At 45.4% G+C, this 17679-nt stretch overlaps 1 protein-coding gene and 1 long non-coding RNA gene across 15 annotated transcripts in view; one reads left to right on the plus strand and one right to left on the minus strand.

The window, feature by feature from the left end:
* Window positions 1-17679, plus strand: part of LOC140907906 (uncharacterized) — a 49342-nt gene that overhangs the window by 23096 nt on the left and 8567 nt on the right. The gene's annotated exons all lie outside the window — the stretch shown is intronic.
* LOC140907905 (KAT8 regulatory NSL complex subunit 1-like) overlaps window positions 914-17679 on the minus strand; it is a 147126-nt gene continuing 130360 nt past the window's right edge. For 9 of the 13 annotated variants that reach the window (XM_073334933.1, XM_073334934.1, XM_073334928.1 and 6 more), the window contains 2 exons: window positions 5476-5701; window positions 914-3387 (listed from right to left, as the gene is read on the minus strand). In XM_073334933.1, the coding sequence (XP_073191034.1) occupies window positions 3106-3387; window positions 5476-5701 (508 nt within the window). In that variant the 3' untranslated portion in view covers window positions 914-3105. Of the gene's footprint in view, window positions 3388-5475; window positions 5702-6507; window positions 11143-17679 lie in introns of those variants that run through there. The other 4 variants (XM_073334930.1, XM_073334932.1, XM_073334941.1 and 1 more) reach the window with 4 other exon arrangements.

Below are 17679 nucleotides of genomic sequence, written 5' to 3' on the forward strand. Positions count from 1 at the left end.
CTTTTGCAATTTAGCAGAAATGACCTTTCCTATGACATATGGTCCAACCGTTTCTAATGGTCTAGACCAGTGGTTATTAAACTGGGGTCCTTCAGAGGGTCCATGAGTCAACGGGGCCATTGGCCCCACTGAACAACTCCTCCACCCTCCCTCCCAGTGCCTCCTGTATGCCGTGGAACAGCTTATCAGCAGAGTGCAGGAGGCACTGGGAGGGAGGAGGAGGAGCGGGAACGGGGCACGCTCTGGGGAGGGGACGGAAAGGGGTGGAGCAGGGGTAGGATCTTGAGAGAAGGGGTGTAGTAGGGGTGGGGCTTGAGCACCCCCAGGGAAAATTAGAAGCCAGCTTGGGGATCTGTGAAAAATTTTAAATCAAAACGGGGGTCCTCGGGTTGCTAAAGTTTGAGAACCGCTGGTCTAGAGGAAGCTTGAGTCTAACCAGCTACACATATAAAGTGGCCAAATGACAGTATACATAGGTGTGTGTAGAGTTTGATTTTAGCAATCACTAACAACGAACAAGAGCATTTCTCCTCTACCAAGGTCACCATAAAAAGGAAAAGTCTTCTCCCTCCTGTCCACTTTTTGAGTAGGAGTCCTTAAAAAAACCTCTCTCTCTTGATTGCACCAGCCATCCAAGTATGCTATTCTCATACTAAAAGAGCGTCCCTTATTTTGATCAATAGGGCAGGAACGTGACACAAAGTAGTTGTCTTCATTGCTACCATCTAGTTAATCTCAGACAGGGCAGAGCAACTAGGGACCTTCCTCTATTTGACAAAGGAAGTCATTCTTAACTCAGATTGTGTGCTCATAATGGCTGTGTAGGATCAGGTAATCAGATACCATAATGTTAAGAGAACAAAAGTGGGAATGCATACATTTGCAGGAAAAAAAGCAAGACTTGGCCAATAGATTGCTAGAAACCTCAAGTTTTATTTTGCTTTCATAACCATAGCATTTAGTCAGATGTGCTTTGAAGTCATTATTGTGAAACATCTTTCCAAACAGATTTTGCCCCTTTAAACGGTCCCAGAGTTAGTTTGCTAATATGTTTCTTCATCCACAGAACATCCATCCACTCAAAATAACACAAAAATAAAAATGCCAAAGACAGGGAGAAAAGTACATATAGAGCAATTACACAAAAGATGACAGTCTGTGGGAGAACTCTTAAATGTTTCTGTGCTTGTTGCTTATAATCAACTTATGAAAAAATATGAATCTGACAGGATGGATTGTAGGTTTCTTAGAATTTCACATTTCTCATTTTCAAATTACCCAAAAGAAGGGGACAAAAGGTGTGAAAGGGGAATTGGGTTTAAATGTGACAATGTTTCCCCAGAGGCTTCCTTAGCCATCCCTCTTCTCATTGCCTTTATATTTCACTTTGCTGCTTTTCTGGAACAAAGTGAGTTACTGCCACTTATAGCCCATTACAGCAGCTATGGAGACTCCATCAGATCTCAATGAACTGCACACTAGATTTGGGATAGGATACAACTGCATTGTTAAATGCAAAGCCAGTTATGCTTGGTGCAGCTGATAGGTGGTGGCACTGCCTTTTAAACAGGTTACTGTTTACTCATCCAAGTTTACCCTCCAAAATTTCAGTATGGTAGCCCTTCTATTTGACTGCTATTTTATTTAATACTTTTATTACAGAACCATTCAGAGGCCCTAATCAGGATTTGGGTCCCATTGTACATACATACAGTCCCTATTTTGATCATTGCTTTCCTATATTCCTATTTCCTCCTGAATGTCCCAGCTCAGGAGAGGAGAGAATACCTGCAAGGACACCACTGGAAACTCAGAAGAGCAATGATGTCCAGCTATCCAGGAATAACTTAGAAATACTGTCCTTATAGACTATTTATAATGGCAGCACAATGAGTAAGCTATTTTTCAAACTGGTTCATAAAAAAAGTGGGCTAAATGTTTAGTTCCATTAGTCCTGGGATGTAAACATACCATCTGCAAAGGGCAGAGATTCGAAGTGGGAAAGTAAAAAGGAGGATGCATGTCAAACAAAGTTGAACATATTACCACTGTGTTACCGTAACACATTTCCAAGCCCCCCTTTCTAAATGTTGGTATTAAAAAGTACAACATGTTCTGGAAGGGCAGCTTTCTGACCCATCATTTTCCAGAAGGGCTCCCCAAAAATGGCTCAACACCCTTCCTACCCTCTGATAGTTGGGAGCTGTGCCCCCATTGTACAGTGAATCTATGGTATTTTCTTTCCCCAGTAGTTTGGCTTTACAGGGGCTTGCCAGCTAAGATCCATGATAGAGAACAATTGGGAAAAAGCTGTGAACAAGTTAGAGATTGATCTCCATCCATCCTGTCAGTTTCATTACAGTGAGAATATACACTAAATAAATGAAAACATCCACAGCATGAAAATGATTTGTAATTTATTTGAAGGCAATTGATACAAACGTCAGTTGTGCAAGGCCAAGGGAACCTGCTTTTCACATACTCTCAAGAAAGGATTTGCTTTCATAGCTGCATTTAAAAATAAAAGCCATGCAGCACTGTTAGACTTCCCCATACCTTTTCAGATGTTTATCAGTTGATCTCTTGGAAAGCTGTTCCTATTCCTGCTCCACCATGATACACTAGACAAAAAGCCACTGAAGACTGGATGTGCAGCCAGGGGGCACCCTTTCAAGATACAGATGTTTGAATATCAAACAATTAAAGTTAAAACAGCCAATTTGGTTTCCTATTGTTTGATTTTCTTTCTTTCTTTTTTTTTTTTTAAACCCACCATCTCTCTCTGCATTATCCTGGACTGCTGCAACTGTTGCAGCACCTAACCTTCTTGCTAGCAGGGCAATTGATCCCTTTTCTCCAGAGTAAACCAGAAGTTTTTTTTTCTGGACAGCACGGTCCTCTCAGAGATCCAGCACCTTATTTCTGCAGTGTGCCCAACCCTTCCCAATCTGGGGATGTGGGAGCACAAAATCTGCTGCTGAATCTAGGTCTCACGCATGGCAGCACCATTCACTGCCAGTGCTCCTCTGAACCAGCTCATCAGCCAAGCTTTTGATTCTGAAATAAAGTATGTGCCTAACATAACACATTACATAAATCAGGTGTTCATCTGTTGTTGAACAGCCTTCCTGGGAAGCATTGCTGGTCTGCGAACACCTCCAAGCTTCTGTTGCCCTCTGTTTGCAGGTCCATATCTGAAACACGTGGCTTCCTGGAGTTAGATATGCCAGAGTCTATACTGTTAGTCCTGATACCCTGCTTGTTGCTAGAGTCCCACTGTTGAAAGTCTCCTGACTGCTTGCATCCATCTTCACTTGGCTGTTCCAGAAGAGCTTGGTATGCTGGGTCTGAAAGGGGAAATGTACGCGGTTCCCAAGGTTGTACACTCTGTGGGGGACGGGGACAAGGGTGGGGGGAAGGATTGGTACAGAAAACCCAGAGTTAGCCAGTAGTAGGACATGACAATATTCATTCCACCCTAAATCCCCAAAGAGACCTCACGCTTCAATTTAAACCTCAAGCTCTCCTCTCTGGAATAGGGTGCTGAAGTAATGGAGACAGTTTTGATGAGCAATAGAAGTTATGCAGCATAGAACTGTGGTACGTGAACTTGAATTTATATTCTTAGTCCCAGCTAATCATTCTTCTGTTGGGATCAAGACTACTACCCTCCTGGCTCCTTACCTCCCTGATCTTTGAGGAAGTTCTTCCACAACCCCAGTGACTTCAAAAGACATTTAAAAAGTGAAGTTAGTGCCTGTACTCAGAACAGGTCTGGCGCAGAAAGCAGCAATGAGATTCTCAAATGCCTGATCTGGAAGGATCATCTCTACGGGTGAGAGGGGAGTTCAGTCCCTATGATACACTCAGTCAGAGACACCAACTCCATGGGTGCTCCAGCCCTGGAGCACCCCAGGGAAAAAAAAAATAGTGGGTGCTCAGCTCCTACCGGCTACAGCTGTTTCCCACCACTGCCAAACAGCTGATGAGGGCAGCGCAGCCACCAAACAGCTGTTTGGAGGCGGGAAAGGGATTTGGGGGAGGGTAGAGAGCAGGAGGGTGGGTGAGGGCCTCAGGGAAGGGGTGGAGTGGGGGCGGGAAGAGGTGGAGTGAGGGTAAGCCCTGGGGGAGTGGGCAGAGCAAGGATAGGGCTTTGGAGCAAGTGGAGCAAGGGCAAGAAGAGACAGAGCAAATGCAGGGACTTGGGGGAAGGGGCGGAGTGGGGCAAAGTGGGGGCTAAGCACCCCCAGGGAAAAGGAAAAGTCGGCACCTGTGCACTCAGTCCTTGATCTTTCTACAGAAACTGCTAACAAGGGTGGAGAATCGATGAAGTGGCTTGTGGGGAGGATATTTGCCCAATGAGAATGGGCTGCAGGGCCAATCATTTCACAAAAGCCACTTAATTTTGTCAAACAGGACAAGTCACTTAGCTTTCAGTCACTATGATGTAGAATGGATTTAAACTGGTGGCTTAGAGGTGGGATAGCTCTTTATTCCATTCCCAATCCCTTGACCAACATAACTCTGGAGACACTTAAACTGAGCCAATTCAGTGACAGTGGATCACAAACTAACTCTGATCTTGTGTGTTAAAAAACATCTTAATTTAGCACTAAGTTTAGGTTTATTTTAGGTAGCAGAACATGCAGACTGCTGTGTTACAAAGGGACATATGTACTGGAGTATGCTTCAACACTCACATTTATATGAGTATATATATATAATGGTAGTGTGATGTCACAAATTTAGTGGGACTTCACTGTAGGATCAGGAAGTGATGCTCTGTTTCAAATACAAAGCTTTACAATCTCCAAAGAAATTCTGTGAAGTTCACACAAAACCAAATTCTAGTACCAGCAGTGTAAAGAAGTGGGGCAGATCTGTGGCTAACCATGCTCATCCCTGTGACTCCCAAAATCATGTCACTCTGATTGCTACCACTTTGGAGTAGTTTCTTCATAGAGGTCCTCCTGTTTGTTTTTTGGTCTACGTTCAAATATGTCTTTTAAACTGAAAATAACTTTAAAGTTTTCCAATATTGTTGTAGCCATGTTGGTCTCACCATATGAGAGAGAGAAGGTAGATGAGGTAATATCTTTTACTGGACAACTGTCTGTTGCTTGAAGGAGACAAGCTTTCAAACTCCACAGGCCTGAAAAAGAGCTCACTGAAGCTCAAAAGTTCCTCTTTCAAGTTGATCCAATAAAAGATATTACACCTCACCCACTTGTCTCTCTCAAGAACTTTTAAAGCAGTTGTGAAGAATTCTCATTCTCAGTGAGTTCAAGATGCCACAAAAGTTTCGTGCTCTCAGCCCTGAATATACGTAAGCACAGTGGAAAGGCAGGGAAGAGGGCTTTACAGGAATGTGTCATCTGGAAACTTGTGTGTTTTGAGCTGCTCCTCTCACTTAGTGTTTCAGTATTTTGCCAGTTTAACAATAAAGATGCCTCTGGAGTAATAAATGTCCCTCACCTGTATTACTGCATTTAATATTTCTGGGGAGAATCTGGTGTCCTCAGTGCAGGACAGCGGCACTCTAGTCCTGTTCTTTATAGAGAGAGGTTGCAGAATGTTATAAGGCTCAGGGCTGTGAGATCGCATAGAAGGGTGCATATAGAGAAGGTCATTAAGGCAATTAAATCCAGGATCTGGAGATGCTGGCTGAGGTGTCCATCGACCATCTGTTTTGTTGGAGGACCTAAACAAAAACAACAAAGTTATTTAAGGACCAATGTTGACACAACAACAAATGGATATAAACTGGCCATCAATAAGTTTTGGCTTGAAATCAGACAAAAGTTTCTAACCAGCATAGGAACGAAGTTCTGAAACAGCCTACCTAAAGAAGTAGTGAGGGCAAAAAACCTGACTTTTGTTTTAAGAGTAAGTTTGCTTATTTTATGGAGGGGATGGAATGATTGGCTAAACGGCATATGGCCCATCAATGACTGCTATTAGCAAATATCTCCAATGGCTAGAGATGGGTCAGTAGAGTGGGAGGGCTCTGAGTTACTAAAGAGAATTCTTTCCTAGATGAGTCTTCATAGAATCATAGAATATCAGGGTTGGAAGGGACCCCAGAAGGTCATCTAGTCCAACCCCCTGCTCGAAGCAGGACCAATTCCCAGTTAAATCATCCCAGCCAGGGCTTTGTCAAGCCTGACCTTAAAAACCTCTAAGGAAGGAGATTCTACCACCTCCCTAGGTAACGCATTCCAGTGTTTCACCACCCTCTTAGTGAAAAAGTTTTTCCTAATATCCAATCTAAACCTCCTCCACTGCAACTTGAGACCATTACTCCTCGTTCTGTCATCTGCTACCATTGAGAACAGTCTAGAGCCATCCTCTTTGGAACCCCCTTTCAGGTAGTTGAAAGCAGCTATCAAATCCCCCCTCATTCTTCTCTTCTGCAGGCTAAACAATCCCAGCTCCCTCAGCCTCTCCTCATAACTCATGTGTTCCAGACCCCTAATCATTTTTGTTGCCCTTCGCTGGACTCTCTCCAATTTATCCACATCCTTCTTGAAGTGTGGGGCCCAAAACTGCACACAGTACTCCAGATGAGGCCTCACCAATGTCGAATAGAGGGGAACGATCACGTCCCTCGATCTGCTCGCTATGCCCCTACTTATACATCCCAAAATGCCATTGGCCTTCTTGGCAACAAGGGCACACTGCTGACTCATATCCAGCTTCTCGTCCACTGTCACCCCTAGGTCCTTTTCTGCAGAACTGCTGCCTAGCCATTCGGTCCCTAGTCTGTAGCTGTGCATTGGGTTCTTCCGTCCTAAGTGCAGGACCCTGCACTTATCCTTATTGAACCTCATCAGATTCCTTTTGGCCCAATCTTCCAATTGGTCTAGGTCCTTCTGTATCCTATCCCTCCCCTCCAGCGTATCTACCACTCCTCCCAGTTTAGTATCCCAGTCTTGCCCACATGCTCTGGGTCTAACTGATCACCATATCTGGGGCCATAGAATCATAGAATATCAGGGTTGGAAGGGACCTCAGGAGGTCATCTAGTCCAACCTGCTGCTCAAAGCAGGACCAATCCCCAACTAAATCATCCCAGCCAGGACTTTGTCAAGCCTGACCTTAAAAACTTCCAAGGAAGGAGATTCCACCACCTCCCTAGGTAACGCATTCCAGTGCTTGACCACCCTCCTAGTGAAAAAGTTTTTCCTACTATCCAACCTAAACCTTCCCCACTGCAACTTGAGACCATTACTCCTCGTTCTGTCATCTGCTACCACTGAAAACAGTCTAGATCCATCCTCTTTGGAACCCCCTTTCAGGTAGTTGAAATCAGCTATCAAATCCTCTCTCATTCTTCTTCCGCAGACTAAAAAAATCCCAGTTCCCTCAGCCTCTCCTCATAAGTCATGTGTTCCAATCCCCTAATCATTTTTGTTGCCCTCCGCTGGACGTTTAACAATTTTTTCACATCCTTCTTGTGTGGGGCCCAAAACTGGACACAGTACTCCAGATGAGGCCTCACCAATGTCGAATAAAGGGGAACGATCATGTCCCTCGATCTGCTGGCAATGCCCCTACTTATACAGCCCAAAATGCCATTGGCCTTCTTCAGTGTCAAGGGCACACTGTTGACTCATATCCAGCTTCTCGTCCACTGTAACCCCTAGGTCCTTTTCTGCCGAACTGCTGCCTAGCCATTCGGTCCCTAGTCTGTAGCGGTGCATGGGATTCTTCCATCCTAAGTGCAGGACTCTGCACTTGTCCTTGTTGAACCTCATCAGATTTCTTTTGGCTCAATCCTCTAATTTGTCCAGGTCCCTCTGTATCCTATCCCTACCCTCCAGCGTATCTACCTCTCCTCCCAGTTTAGTGTCCTCTGCAAACTTGCTGAGGGTGCAATCCATGCCGTCCTCCAGATCATTAATGAAGATATTGAACAAAACCGGCCCGAGGACCAACCCTTGGGGCACTCCACTTGATACCGGCTGCCAACTAGACATGGAGCCATTGATCACTACACGTTGAACCCGACAATCTAGCCAGCTTTCTGTGACAAAGCTCTGTCCTTGCCTCCGTGGGTCCCACGTTTCCTGGTGGATTTCGCTAGCCTCAGGGGCTCACTGTGACCCTCCATGTAACCCCTCTTTCTCTAGAGACAAGGGTCACAGTCTACTGAGCCATTTTCATCATAAGCCAGCAAGGGAGGTGAGGAGAAGTTATCCTTCTTTGCACAGTCTCTGATGTCTCCCAGTCTCAGTGATTAATCAGGGGGCAAAGGTGATGGTGGGGGGGAGCCCAGGCCCACCCTCTACTCTGGGCTCCAGCCCAGGGGCCCTAATAGTATCAGCTATGGTAGCTGACCTTTTAGAAACATGACATGTACAATTCCCTGGGCTACTTCCCCCCACAGCAGCCCTCACTTCCTCACGCTCCACTTCACCCTTACCTCAGGGCCCTCCTTCCTTGTGCCTGATATGGTGTGTACTACTCAGCCTCTCCAACAGCACAACTTCCTCCCACAGCTCCTGACATGCCCACCCACCTGACTGACTGGGAGGCTTTTATCTAGTTTCAGCCAGCCCCTGATTGGCTTCAGGTGTCCCAATCAACCTAGCATTCTCCCTGCCCTCTGGAAAGTTCTTAATTGGCCCCAGGTGTCTTAATTGACCTGGAGCAGCTTACATTTCACTTAACCTGGTACCAGGGATTTGATTAGACTGGAGCTAATATATCTATCTCCCACTACTTTTCTATAGCCATCTGGCCTTGCCCCATCACACCACCTTATAGTCCATTCATCCAGCCCATATTTCTTTAACTTGCTGGCAAGAATACTGTGAGAGACCGTGTCAAAAGCTTTGCTAAAATCAAGGAATAACACGTCCACTGCTTTCCCCTCATCCACAGAACCAGTTATCTCATCACAGAAGGGAATTAGATTAGTCAGGCATGACTTGCCCTTGGTGAATCCATGCTGACTGTTCCTGATCATTTCCCTCTCCTCTAAGTACTTCAGAATTGATTCCTTCAGGACCTGCTCCATGATTTTTCCAGGGACTGAAATGAGGCTGACTGGCCTGTAGTTCCCCGGATCCTCCTCCTTCCCTTTTTTTAAGGGTCAGGAAGGAATTTTCCCCCCAGGTCAGATTGAGGTTTTTTCACCTTCCTCTGCAGCATAGAATCATAGAAGATTAGGGTTGGAAGAGAGCTCAGGAGGTCATCTAGTCAATCCCCTGCTCAAAGCAGGACCAACACCAACTAAATCATCCCATCCAGGGCTTTGTCAAGCTGGGCCTTAAAAACCTCTATGGATGGAGATTCCACCACCTTTCTAGGTAACCCATTCCAGTGCTTCACCAACCTGGCATTAGAAAACCATACTGGCATTAGAAAAGGTTCAGAAAAGGGCAACTAAAATGATTACGGGTTTGGAACGGGTCCCATATGAGGAGAGCGTAAAGAGGCTAGGACTTTTCAGCTTGGAAAAGAGGAGACATGATAGAGGTATATAAAATAATGAGTGGTTTGGAGAAAGTAAGTAAGGAAAAGTTATTTACTTGTTCCCAAAATATAAGAACTAGGGGCCACCAAATGAAATTAATGGGTAGCAGGTTTAAAACAAATAAAAGGAAGTAGTTCTTCACTCAGCACACAGTCAACCTGTGGAACTCCTTGCCTGAGAGGTTGTGAAGGCTAGAACTATATCAGGGTTTAAAAGAGAACTGGATAAATTCATGGATAAGTCCATTAATGGCTATTAGTCAGGATGGGTAAGGAATGGTGTCCCTAGCCTCTGTTTATCAGAGGGTGGAGATGAATGGCAGGAGAGAGATCACCCAATCATTATCTGTTAGGTTGACTCCCTCTGGGGCACCTGGCATTGGCCACTGTCGGTAGGCAGGATACTGGGCTGGATGGACCTTCGGTCTGACCCAGTATGGCCATTCTTATGTTCTTACCCTCCTTGTGAAATAAATAGTGTTTCCTAATATCTAACCTAGACCTTCCCCACTGCAACTTGAGACCATGGCTCCTTGTTCTATCATCTGCCATCACTGAGAACAGCCTAGCGCCATCCTCTTTGGAACCCCTCTTCAGGTAGTTGAAGGCTGCTATCAAATCCCCCCTCACTCCTCTTTTCTGCAGATTAAACAAGCCCAATTCCCTCAGCCTCTCCGCATAAGTCAAGTGCCCCAGACCCCTGAACATTTTCATTGCCCTCTGCTGGACTCTTTCCAATTTGTCCACATCCTTTCTGCAGTGGGGGAGGGGAGGTGGAACTGGATGCAATACTCCAGATGTGGCTTCACCAGTGCCAAATAGAGGGGAATAATCACTTCCCGCAATCTGCTGGCAATGTTCCTACTAAGGCAGTCCAATATGCTGTTAGCCTTCTTGGTAACAAGGGCACACTGTTACCTCATATCCAGCTTCTTGTCCACTGTAATCCCCAGGTCCTTTTCTGCAGAATTGCCGCTTAGCCAGTCGGGCCCCAGCCTGTAGCAGTGCATGGGATTCTTCTGTCCTAAGTGCAGGACTCTGCACTTGTCCTTGTTCTGAACCTCATCAGTTATCTTTTGGCCCAATCCTCCAATTTGTCTAGGTCACTCTGGACCCTATCCCTACCCTTCAGCGTATCTACCTCTCCCCTCAGTTTAGCATCATCCGCGAACTTGCTGAGGGTGCAATTCATCCCATCATCGAGATCATTAATGAAGATGCTGAACAAAACCGGCCCCAGGACCGACCGCTGGGGCACTCTGCTTGATACTGGCTGCCAACTAGACATGGAGCTGTTGATCACTACCTGTTGAGCCCGTCAATCTAGCCAACTTTCTATTCACCTTATAGTCCATTCATCCAATCCATACTTTAACTTGCTGGCAAGAATTCTGTGGGAGACTGTATCAAAATCTTTGCTAAAGTCAAGGTATATCATGTCCACTGCTTTCCCCATATCCACAGAGCCAGTTATCTCACCATAGGAGGCAATCATGTTGGTCTGGCATGACTTGCCCTTGTTGAATCTACGTTGACTGTTCCTGATCACCTTCCTCTCCTCCAAGTTCTTCAAAATAGATTTCTTGAGGACCTGCTCCATGATTTTTCCAGGGACCGAGGTGAGGCTGATCGGTCTGTAGTTCCCTTGATTCTCCTTCTTCCCTTTTTTAAAGATGGGCACTACATTAGCCTTTTTCCAATCTCCGGAATCTCCCCCAATCACCACAAGTTTTCAAAGATAATGGCCAATGGCTCTGCAATCACATCAGCCAACTCCCTCGGATACATTGCATCCAGCCCCATGGACTTGTGCACGTCCAGCTTTTCTAAATAGTCCTTGACCTGTTCTTTCATCACTGAGGGATGCTCACCTCCTCCCCATACCGTGCTGCCCAGTAGAGCAGTCTGGGAGCTGACCCGGTCTGTGAATACTGAGGCGAAAGCAGCATCGAGTACTTCAGCTTTTTCCACATCACCTGTCACTAGGTTGCCTCCTTCATTCAGTAAGGGTCCCACACTTACCCTGACCTCCTTTTTGTTGCTAACATATCTATAAGAACCCTTCTTGTTACTCTTCACATCCCTTGCTAGCTGCAACTCCAATTGTGCTTTGGCCTCAACAAGACTTCTTTAAAATAAAGCCAGCTCTCCTGGACTCCTTTCCCACTCATATTAGCCTCCCAGGGGATCCTGCCCATCAGTTCCCTGAGTCTGCTTTTCTGAAGTCCAGGGTCTATAGTCTGCTGTTCTCCTTTCTTCCTTTTGTCAGGATCCTGAACTTGACCATCTCATGATCACTGCTGCCCAGGTTGCCACCACATCTACTTCCCTTACTTCCTCCCTGTTTGAGAGCAGCAGGTCAAGAGGAACACGGCCCCTAGTTGGTTCTGGTTGTCCTCAACATTCTCCAAAACCTTCCTGGATTGTCTGTGCACTGCTGTATTGCTCTCCCAGCAGATGTCAGGGTGATTGAAGTCCCCCATAAGAACCAGGGCTTGTGATCTGGAAACTTCTGTTCATTGTCCGAAGAAAGCCTTGTCTACCTCATCCTCCTGGTCTGGTGGTCTGTAGCAGATGACCACCACGACATCACCCTTGTTGCTCTCACCTCTAAACTTAACCCAAAGACTCAACAGGCTTTTCTCCAGTTTCATACTGGAGCTCTGAGCAATCATACTGCTCTCTTACATACAGTGCAACTCCTCCACCAGGTTACTTACTCCTGATTCAAACTAGAGTAAGTGGCGGATTCTCTATAACTTGAAATCTTTAAATCAAGATTTAAGAACTTCAGTAACTCAGCCAGAGGTTATAAGCCTATTACAAGAGTGGGTGGGTGAGGTTCTGTGGCCTGCGATGTGCAGCAGGTCAGACTAGATGATCATGATGGTCACTTCTGGTCTTAAAGTCTATGAGAGACAGGAACATAACTACATACTAACATGGAACTCAAATAAAAATAAGCCACCGCATACTGCACATGTGAGCCACAAAACTGAGAGAAGTTTGGAATTAATCATTGTATACCTCCTTTATTCAAGCAGCTGGTCATGGTCTCCAGCAATTAGTGCTTTGCCCCGAATTGCAGCTTCTCCCCCATTGTCTGCTACAATAGCTCACAATTTTCTTGGGCAATTTCTGCCAATTTTGGTGGTGGTGAATTTTAAGATTAAGAAAGTATTTGCTAGCTGCTTTTTCTCATGTGAGACTTTGGGGAATCTGAGATAAAACAGTATAAACCATCTACTACTAAGTACAGAGGCAAACAGATTGCTGTAATTGGAAGTTATACTGAAGAGTCCTGCCTCCTGTTTCTGACTGCACACACACATTTTTTTATTTGAAATCCTTTCACCTCCTCCTCAGGGCCTGACATATGTTCATTGTACCCCCCTCCCCCACCACTCCAGGTTTCCAAATTTCTCTTCTCCTTTCCAGCATGTTATGACCTGCTGTCTAACCAAGGAGAGCTGGAAGAAATTCCCATGTTTACAATCTGTCAACTCCACTCCTAGGTAAGCTAAAGGGATGTAATTTGAAAAAAGGACATGGAGTTTGCACTAACTTATTAGTTCCTAGCATGAGACATGAGGGCCCAAGCTTAGTATGAAACTAATTTCTCATGTGACATGATAACATGCTGTGTCACTACTCTGATGAGCTGGCCCTATCCTATATACATTTCATCAACACTTTGCTTGTCAGCACAGCAGACTGGTTACATGAACCACATCATCAGCAGCCAAGGATTTCTTTGCTCACAACGACCATAGTTTCACAAAGTATAAGGCCAGAACGGACAGTGATATAAAGAAATCAGATTAGATGATATCTCTGGCCATTACATTTCATTCAAATACTTCTATAGAGTTCATTCACTCCTTAGAAGACTGAACTGTTGTGCCACTGGCAGAGACCAGGAGAGTTTTAGGTACCACCAATGCCTGAGGCCCCAACAATGGCAGGAAATTGATTAAATGAGATCTGCCCAGATCTTCCCAGCAATCGATGCATGCCCCATGCTGCAGAGGAATGTGAAAAATCCCAATGCCCCTGTCAATCTGACCCTGAGGGGAAATTCCTTCCTGACTCCAAATCTGGCAATTAGTTAGACCCTGAACGTGTGAGCAAGACACCAGCAGGCATTTAAAATGAATTCTCTGTATCACCTAAGAACTGGTTCACCCTGCCTGGTGTCCCAGCTCCAATTGTGGCCTATGTCCGATGCTTCTGAAGAAGGTAAAAACCAAACAGAATATATCTAATTATGCACTGGGGAAAAAATTCCTTCCTGATCCCTGCAGGTGATCAGCTGATGCACAGAAGCACAAAATTTGATTATAGTCATTGTCTTAATGCAGAGCTGCAATGAGTATGTTCGGAGCAATGCAGACAATCCTGTTTTCCCCATGATGCATGAAGGAAGGGGATGAATGGGGGACTGATAAGAGTCTTAGATTCCAAGGCCAGAAGAGACCACCAATCTGACACAACAACTTCCTCTCCCTCTGCATCCCCATCCTCCCGGGCCATAGAATTTCTCCCAGACCTGCATTAAAGCACATATTTTAGAAAGGTATTTGATTTCCACCTTACAGACTCCAAGCGTTGGGAATTCCACCATATCACCTGGTAAGCTGTTCCAATGTTTAATCACCCTCATTGCTAGGAAATTATATCTTATTACAAGGTTGAATTTGTCCAACTTCAACTTCCAGCCACGGGCTCTTGTTATACCTTTGTCAGCAAGGTTGAAAAATGCCCCACTATAAGACCTCTTGTCCACATGTAAGTGCCTAAAGCCCTAGAGACAGTGATCAAGTCATCTCTCCATCTTCTTTTCAATAAGCTGAGACTCCTTACTTTCCAGCTTCCTGATTATTTTTGTGGCCCTTCTTTGAACTCTCTGCTGCATTTCCACTTCCTTCTTGAAGTGTGGACACCAGAACTGGATTCTATATGGTAGTAGCAGTCTTACCAATGCAGTGTAGAGCGGCAAGGTCGCTTTTCTACTGTCCCCTTTTTATACATCCAAGGACTGCAGTCGGTCTTTTTGCCACAGCATTGGACTGAAAGGTCATGGTAAGGTGATAATCTACGACAGTGGCTCCCAACCTTTCCAGACTGCTGTATGCCTTTCAGGAGTCTGATTTGTCTTGCATACTCCCACGTTTCACCTCACTTAAAAACTACTTGCTTACAAAATCAGACACAAAAATACAAAAAAGTGTCACAGCACACTATTTCTGAAAAATTGCTATCATTTTTACCATTTAATTATAAAATCAATTGGAATATAAATATTGTAGTTACATTTCAACGTATAGTATATAGAGCACTATAAACAAGTCGTATGAAATTTTAGTTTATACTGACTTCACTAATGCTTTTTATGTAGTCTGTTGTAAAACTAGGCAAATAACTATATGAGCTGATGTTCCCCTGGAAGACTGCTGCGTACCCCCAGGAGTACAAGTACCCTTGGTTGAGAACCACTGATCTGTGATGACCCCATAGTCCTTCTCTGAGTCATGACAGAGTTTCCCATCCTGTAGATATAACCGGCATTCTTTGTTCTCAGATGCATTACCTTGTATTTGACTTATTAAAATGCATTTTGTATGAATGTTCCTGGTGATCCTTATCACCCGGTAACAGTCACCTGTCCTCCTCATTAACACTCTTAGTCATCTGATAACTTTATCAAAAATTTAAGTTTGTCTAGATAGTTGATAAAAATATTAAATAGCATTGGACCAAGAACCAATGCCTGGGGACCCCTTCTAGAAACAGTCTTGACCATTGATATCTCCAGTTAACAACTACATTTTGAGATCCATCAGTTGAGCCAGTTTTTAATCCATCTAATGTGTAAAGTGTGCCCTGTTAATTCCACATAATGCAAGTTTTTTTTAAAAATCAACATGTTGTGGTATTACGTCAAATACCTTGGAACCGTGACCAAAAGCACCTCTGTATTCACACCCTACATGCTGTTATATAATCTTTGTACAAAATATGACTTGTGACATACCATTTGAAAACTAATAACTCACTGGTCAATAATATCATGGTGAAATGTATGTGGCAATATTATACGTAAAATTATTAAATCCCACTGCATGATGTTCTTAGGTTATGTTCAAACTACACAGCCCAACCTAGACGGAAGTATCCTGAACCAAGAAATGTTCCGTTTACCTCAATTTACATAAAAGTAGTAAACAGGGTCCTTGAGACAGTAGGGAGAGGAGATGGCAGGAGACAAAGAAAACTGCATTTCAGCAAACATAAGTGAGAACAAAGAACATGGAACCTCCCTCTTCACCAGACTCCATGTCACCTTCTTCACTCTTTGAATAAATATTGCTTTGAGGTGTAACCCTGAGAAGAATCCTCTTCCAAGGTTAACTGGACTACAAAAGAAAGGGGCAGAAAAAAAGACAGTTACCTTTTTCGTAACTGTGTTCTTCGAGATGTGTTGCTCATGTCCATTCCATATTAGGTGTGTGCTCGCCACATGCATTGGTGCCAGAAGTTTTTCGCTCAGTAGTATCCGTAGGGGACCTGCTCTGGCGCCCTCTGGAGTGGCGCCCGCATGGCACAGTATAAGGGGCACCGCCAGCTCCCCTCACCCTCAGTTCCTTCTTGCTGGAAACTCCGACAGTGGGGGGAGGAGGGCGGGTCATGGAATGGACATAATCAACACATCTCGAAGAACATCAGTTATGGAAAAGGTAACTGTCTTTTCTTCTTTGAATGCTTGCTCATGTCCATTCCATATTAGGTGACTCCAAAGCAATACCCCTGGAGGTGGGCAGGAGTTCACGGATGTGTAGATTGCAACACAGCTCTGCCGAACCCAGCGTCGTCCATGCCCTGCTGAGTGATGGCATAATGGGCCGTGAACGTGTGGACAGAGGACCACGTTGCGGCTCTAGAGATGTCCTGGATAGGGATGTGCGCCAGGAAGGCTGCTGAAGATGCCTGCACTCTAGTCGAGTGGATTCTGACAATGGGCGGCAGCAGAACCCCACCAGGTCACAACAGGTCCTTATGCATGAGATAATCCAATTGGAAATCCTCTGCGATGACACCAGAAGGCCCTTCTCATCCTATCCGTTGTAGTGATGAAAAGCTGAATTGATTAACAGAAAGGCTTGGTACATTCTAAGTAAAAAGCCAAGGACCTTTGGACATCCAGCCCATGAAGACGCCTCTCTTCACTAGTCTTCTGTGGTTTGGGACAGAACACTGGGAGGAAATAGTCCTGGTTCATATTGAAGGACGACACCACCTTCGGCAGGAAGGCTGGGTCGGGCTGCAGCTGAACCTTGTCTTCGTAGAAGACTGTACTGCGGTTCTGAGGTCAAGGCTTTAATTTCAGAGACCCGTCTTGCCAACGTCACCACCACCAGGAACGCAACCTTCCATGACAGATGGGACAAGGAACAGGAACCCAGCGGCTCAAAGGGCAGGTCTGTGAGCCTAGAGAGGACCAAGTTAAGATCCTGTTGTGGGACAGAAGTCCGTACCTGTGGGAAGAGTCTCTCAAGCCCTCTCAAGAATCTGAGAGTCATGTCATGGGAAAACTCCATCTCTCCTTGGATCAGCGGGTGAAAAGCAGAGATGGCCATGAGATGCACTCTAACAGAAGAGTGTGCCAGGCCCTGGTTTCTCAAATGAAGCAGGTAGTCTAGGACAGCCTGTATGGAAGATTGCAAAGGAGAGATGCCACTCTTGGAGGCCCAGTGGAAAAACTTCATCCACTTGGCCAGGTAAGTCAGTCTAGTTGAGGGCTTCCTACTTCCCAGGAAGACCTGTTGGACCTCCTCTGAACAGGTCTGCTCCTCTGGCTTCAGTCATGCAGAATCCACGCCGAGAGGTGGAGGGACCAGAAGCTGGGGGTGTAAGAGCCGACCGTGATCCTGTGACAGAAGATCCAGTGGGTTGGGCGGGGCCAGGGAGGGGCTACTGACAGGTTCATGAGTGTGCCGAACCAGTGCTGGCGAGGCCACACTGGGGCACTCATGATAACCCGCACGCTGTCTCTCTTGATCTTTGCCAGGACCTTGGTGATGAGCAGGATCGGAGGGAATGCGTACATCGCCCCCTGACCATGACAGGAGGAAGGCATTGGAGAGGGAGTCCTTGCCCAGACCAAAACCGATGACATTTTCTGTTTTGCCTGGTGGTGAA

The sequence above is a fragment of the Lepidochelys kempii genome, chromosome 2 (genome assembly GCF_965140265.1).
Source record: "Lepidochelys kempii isolate rLepKem1 chromosome 2, rLepKem1.hap2, whole genome shotgun sequence".
In the NCBI taxonomy this organism is placed as follows: domain Eukaryota; kingdom Metazoa; phylum Chordata; order Testudines; family Cheloniidae; genus Lepidochelys; species Lepidochelys kempii.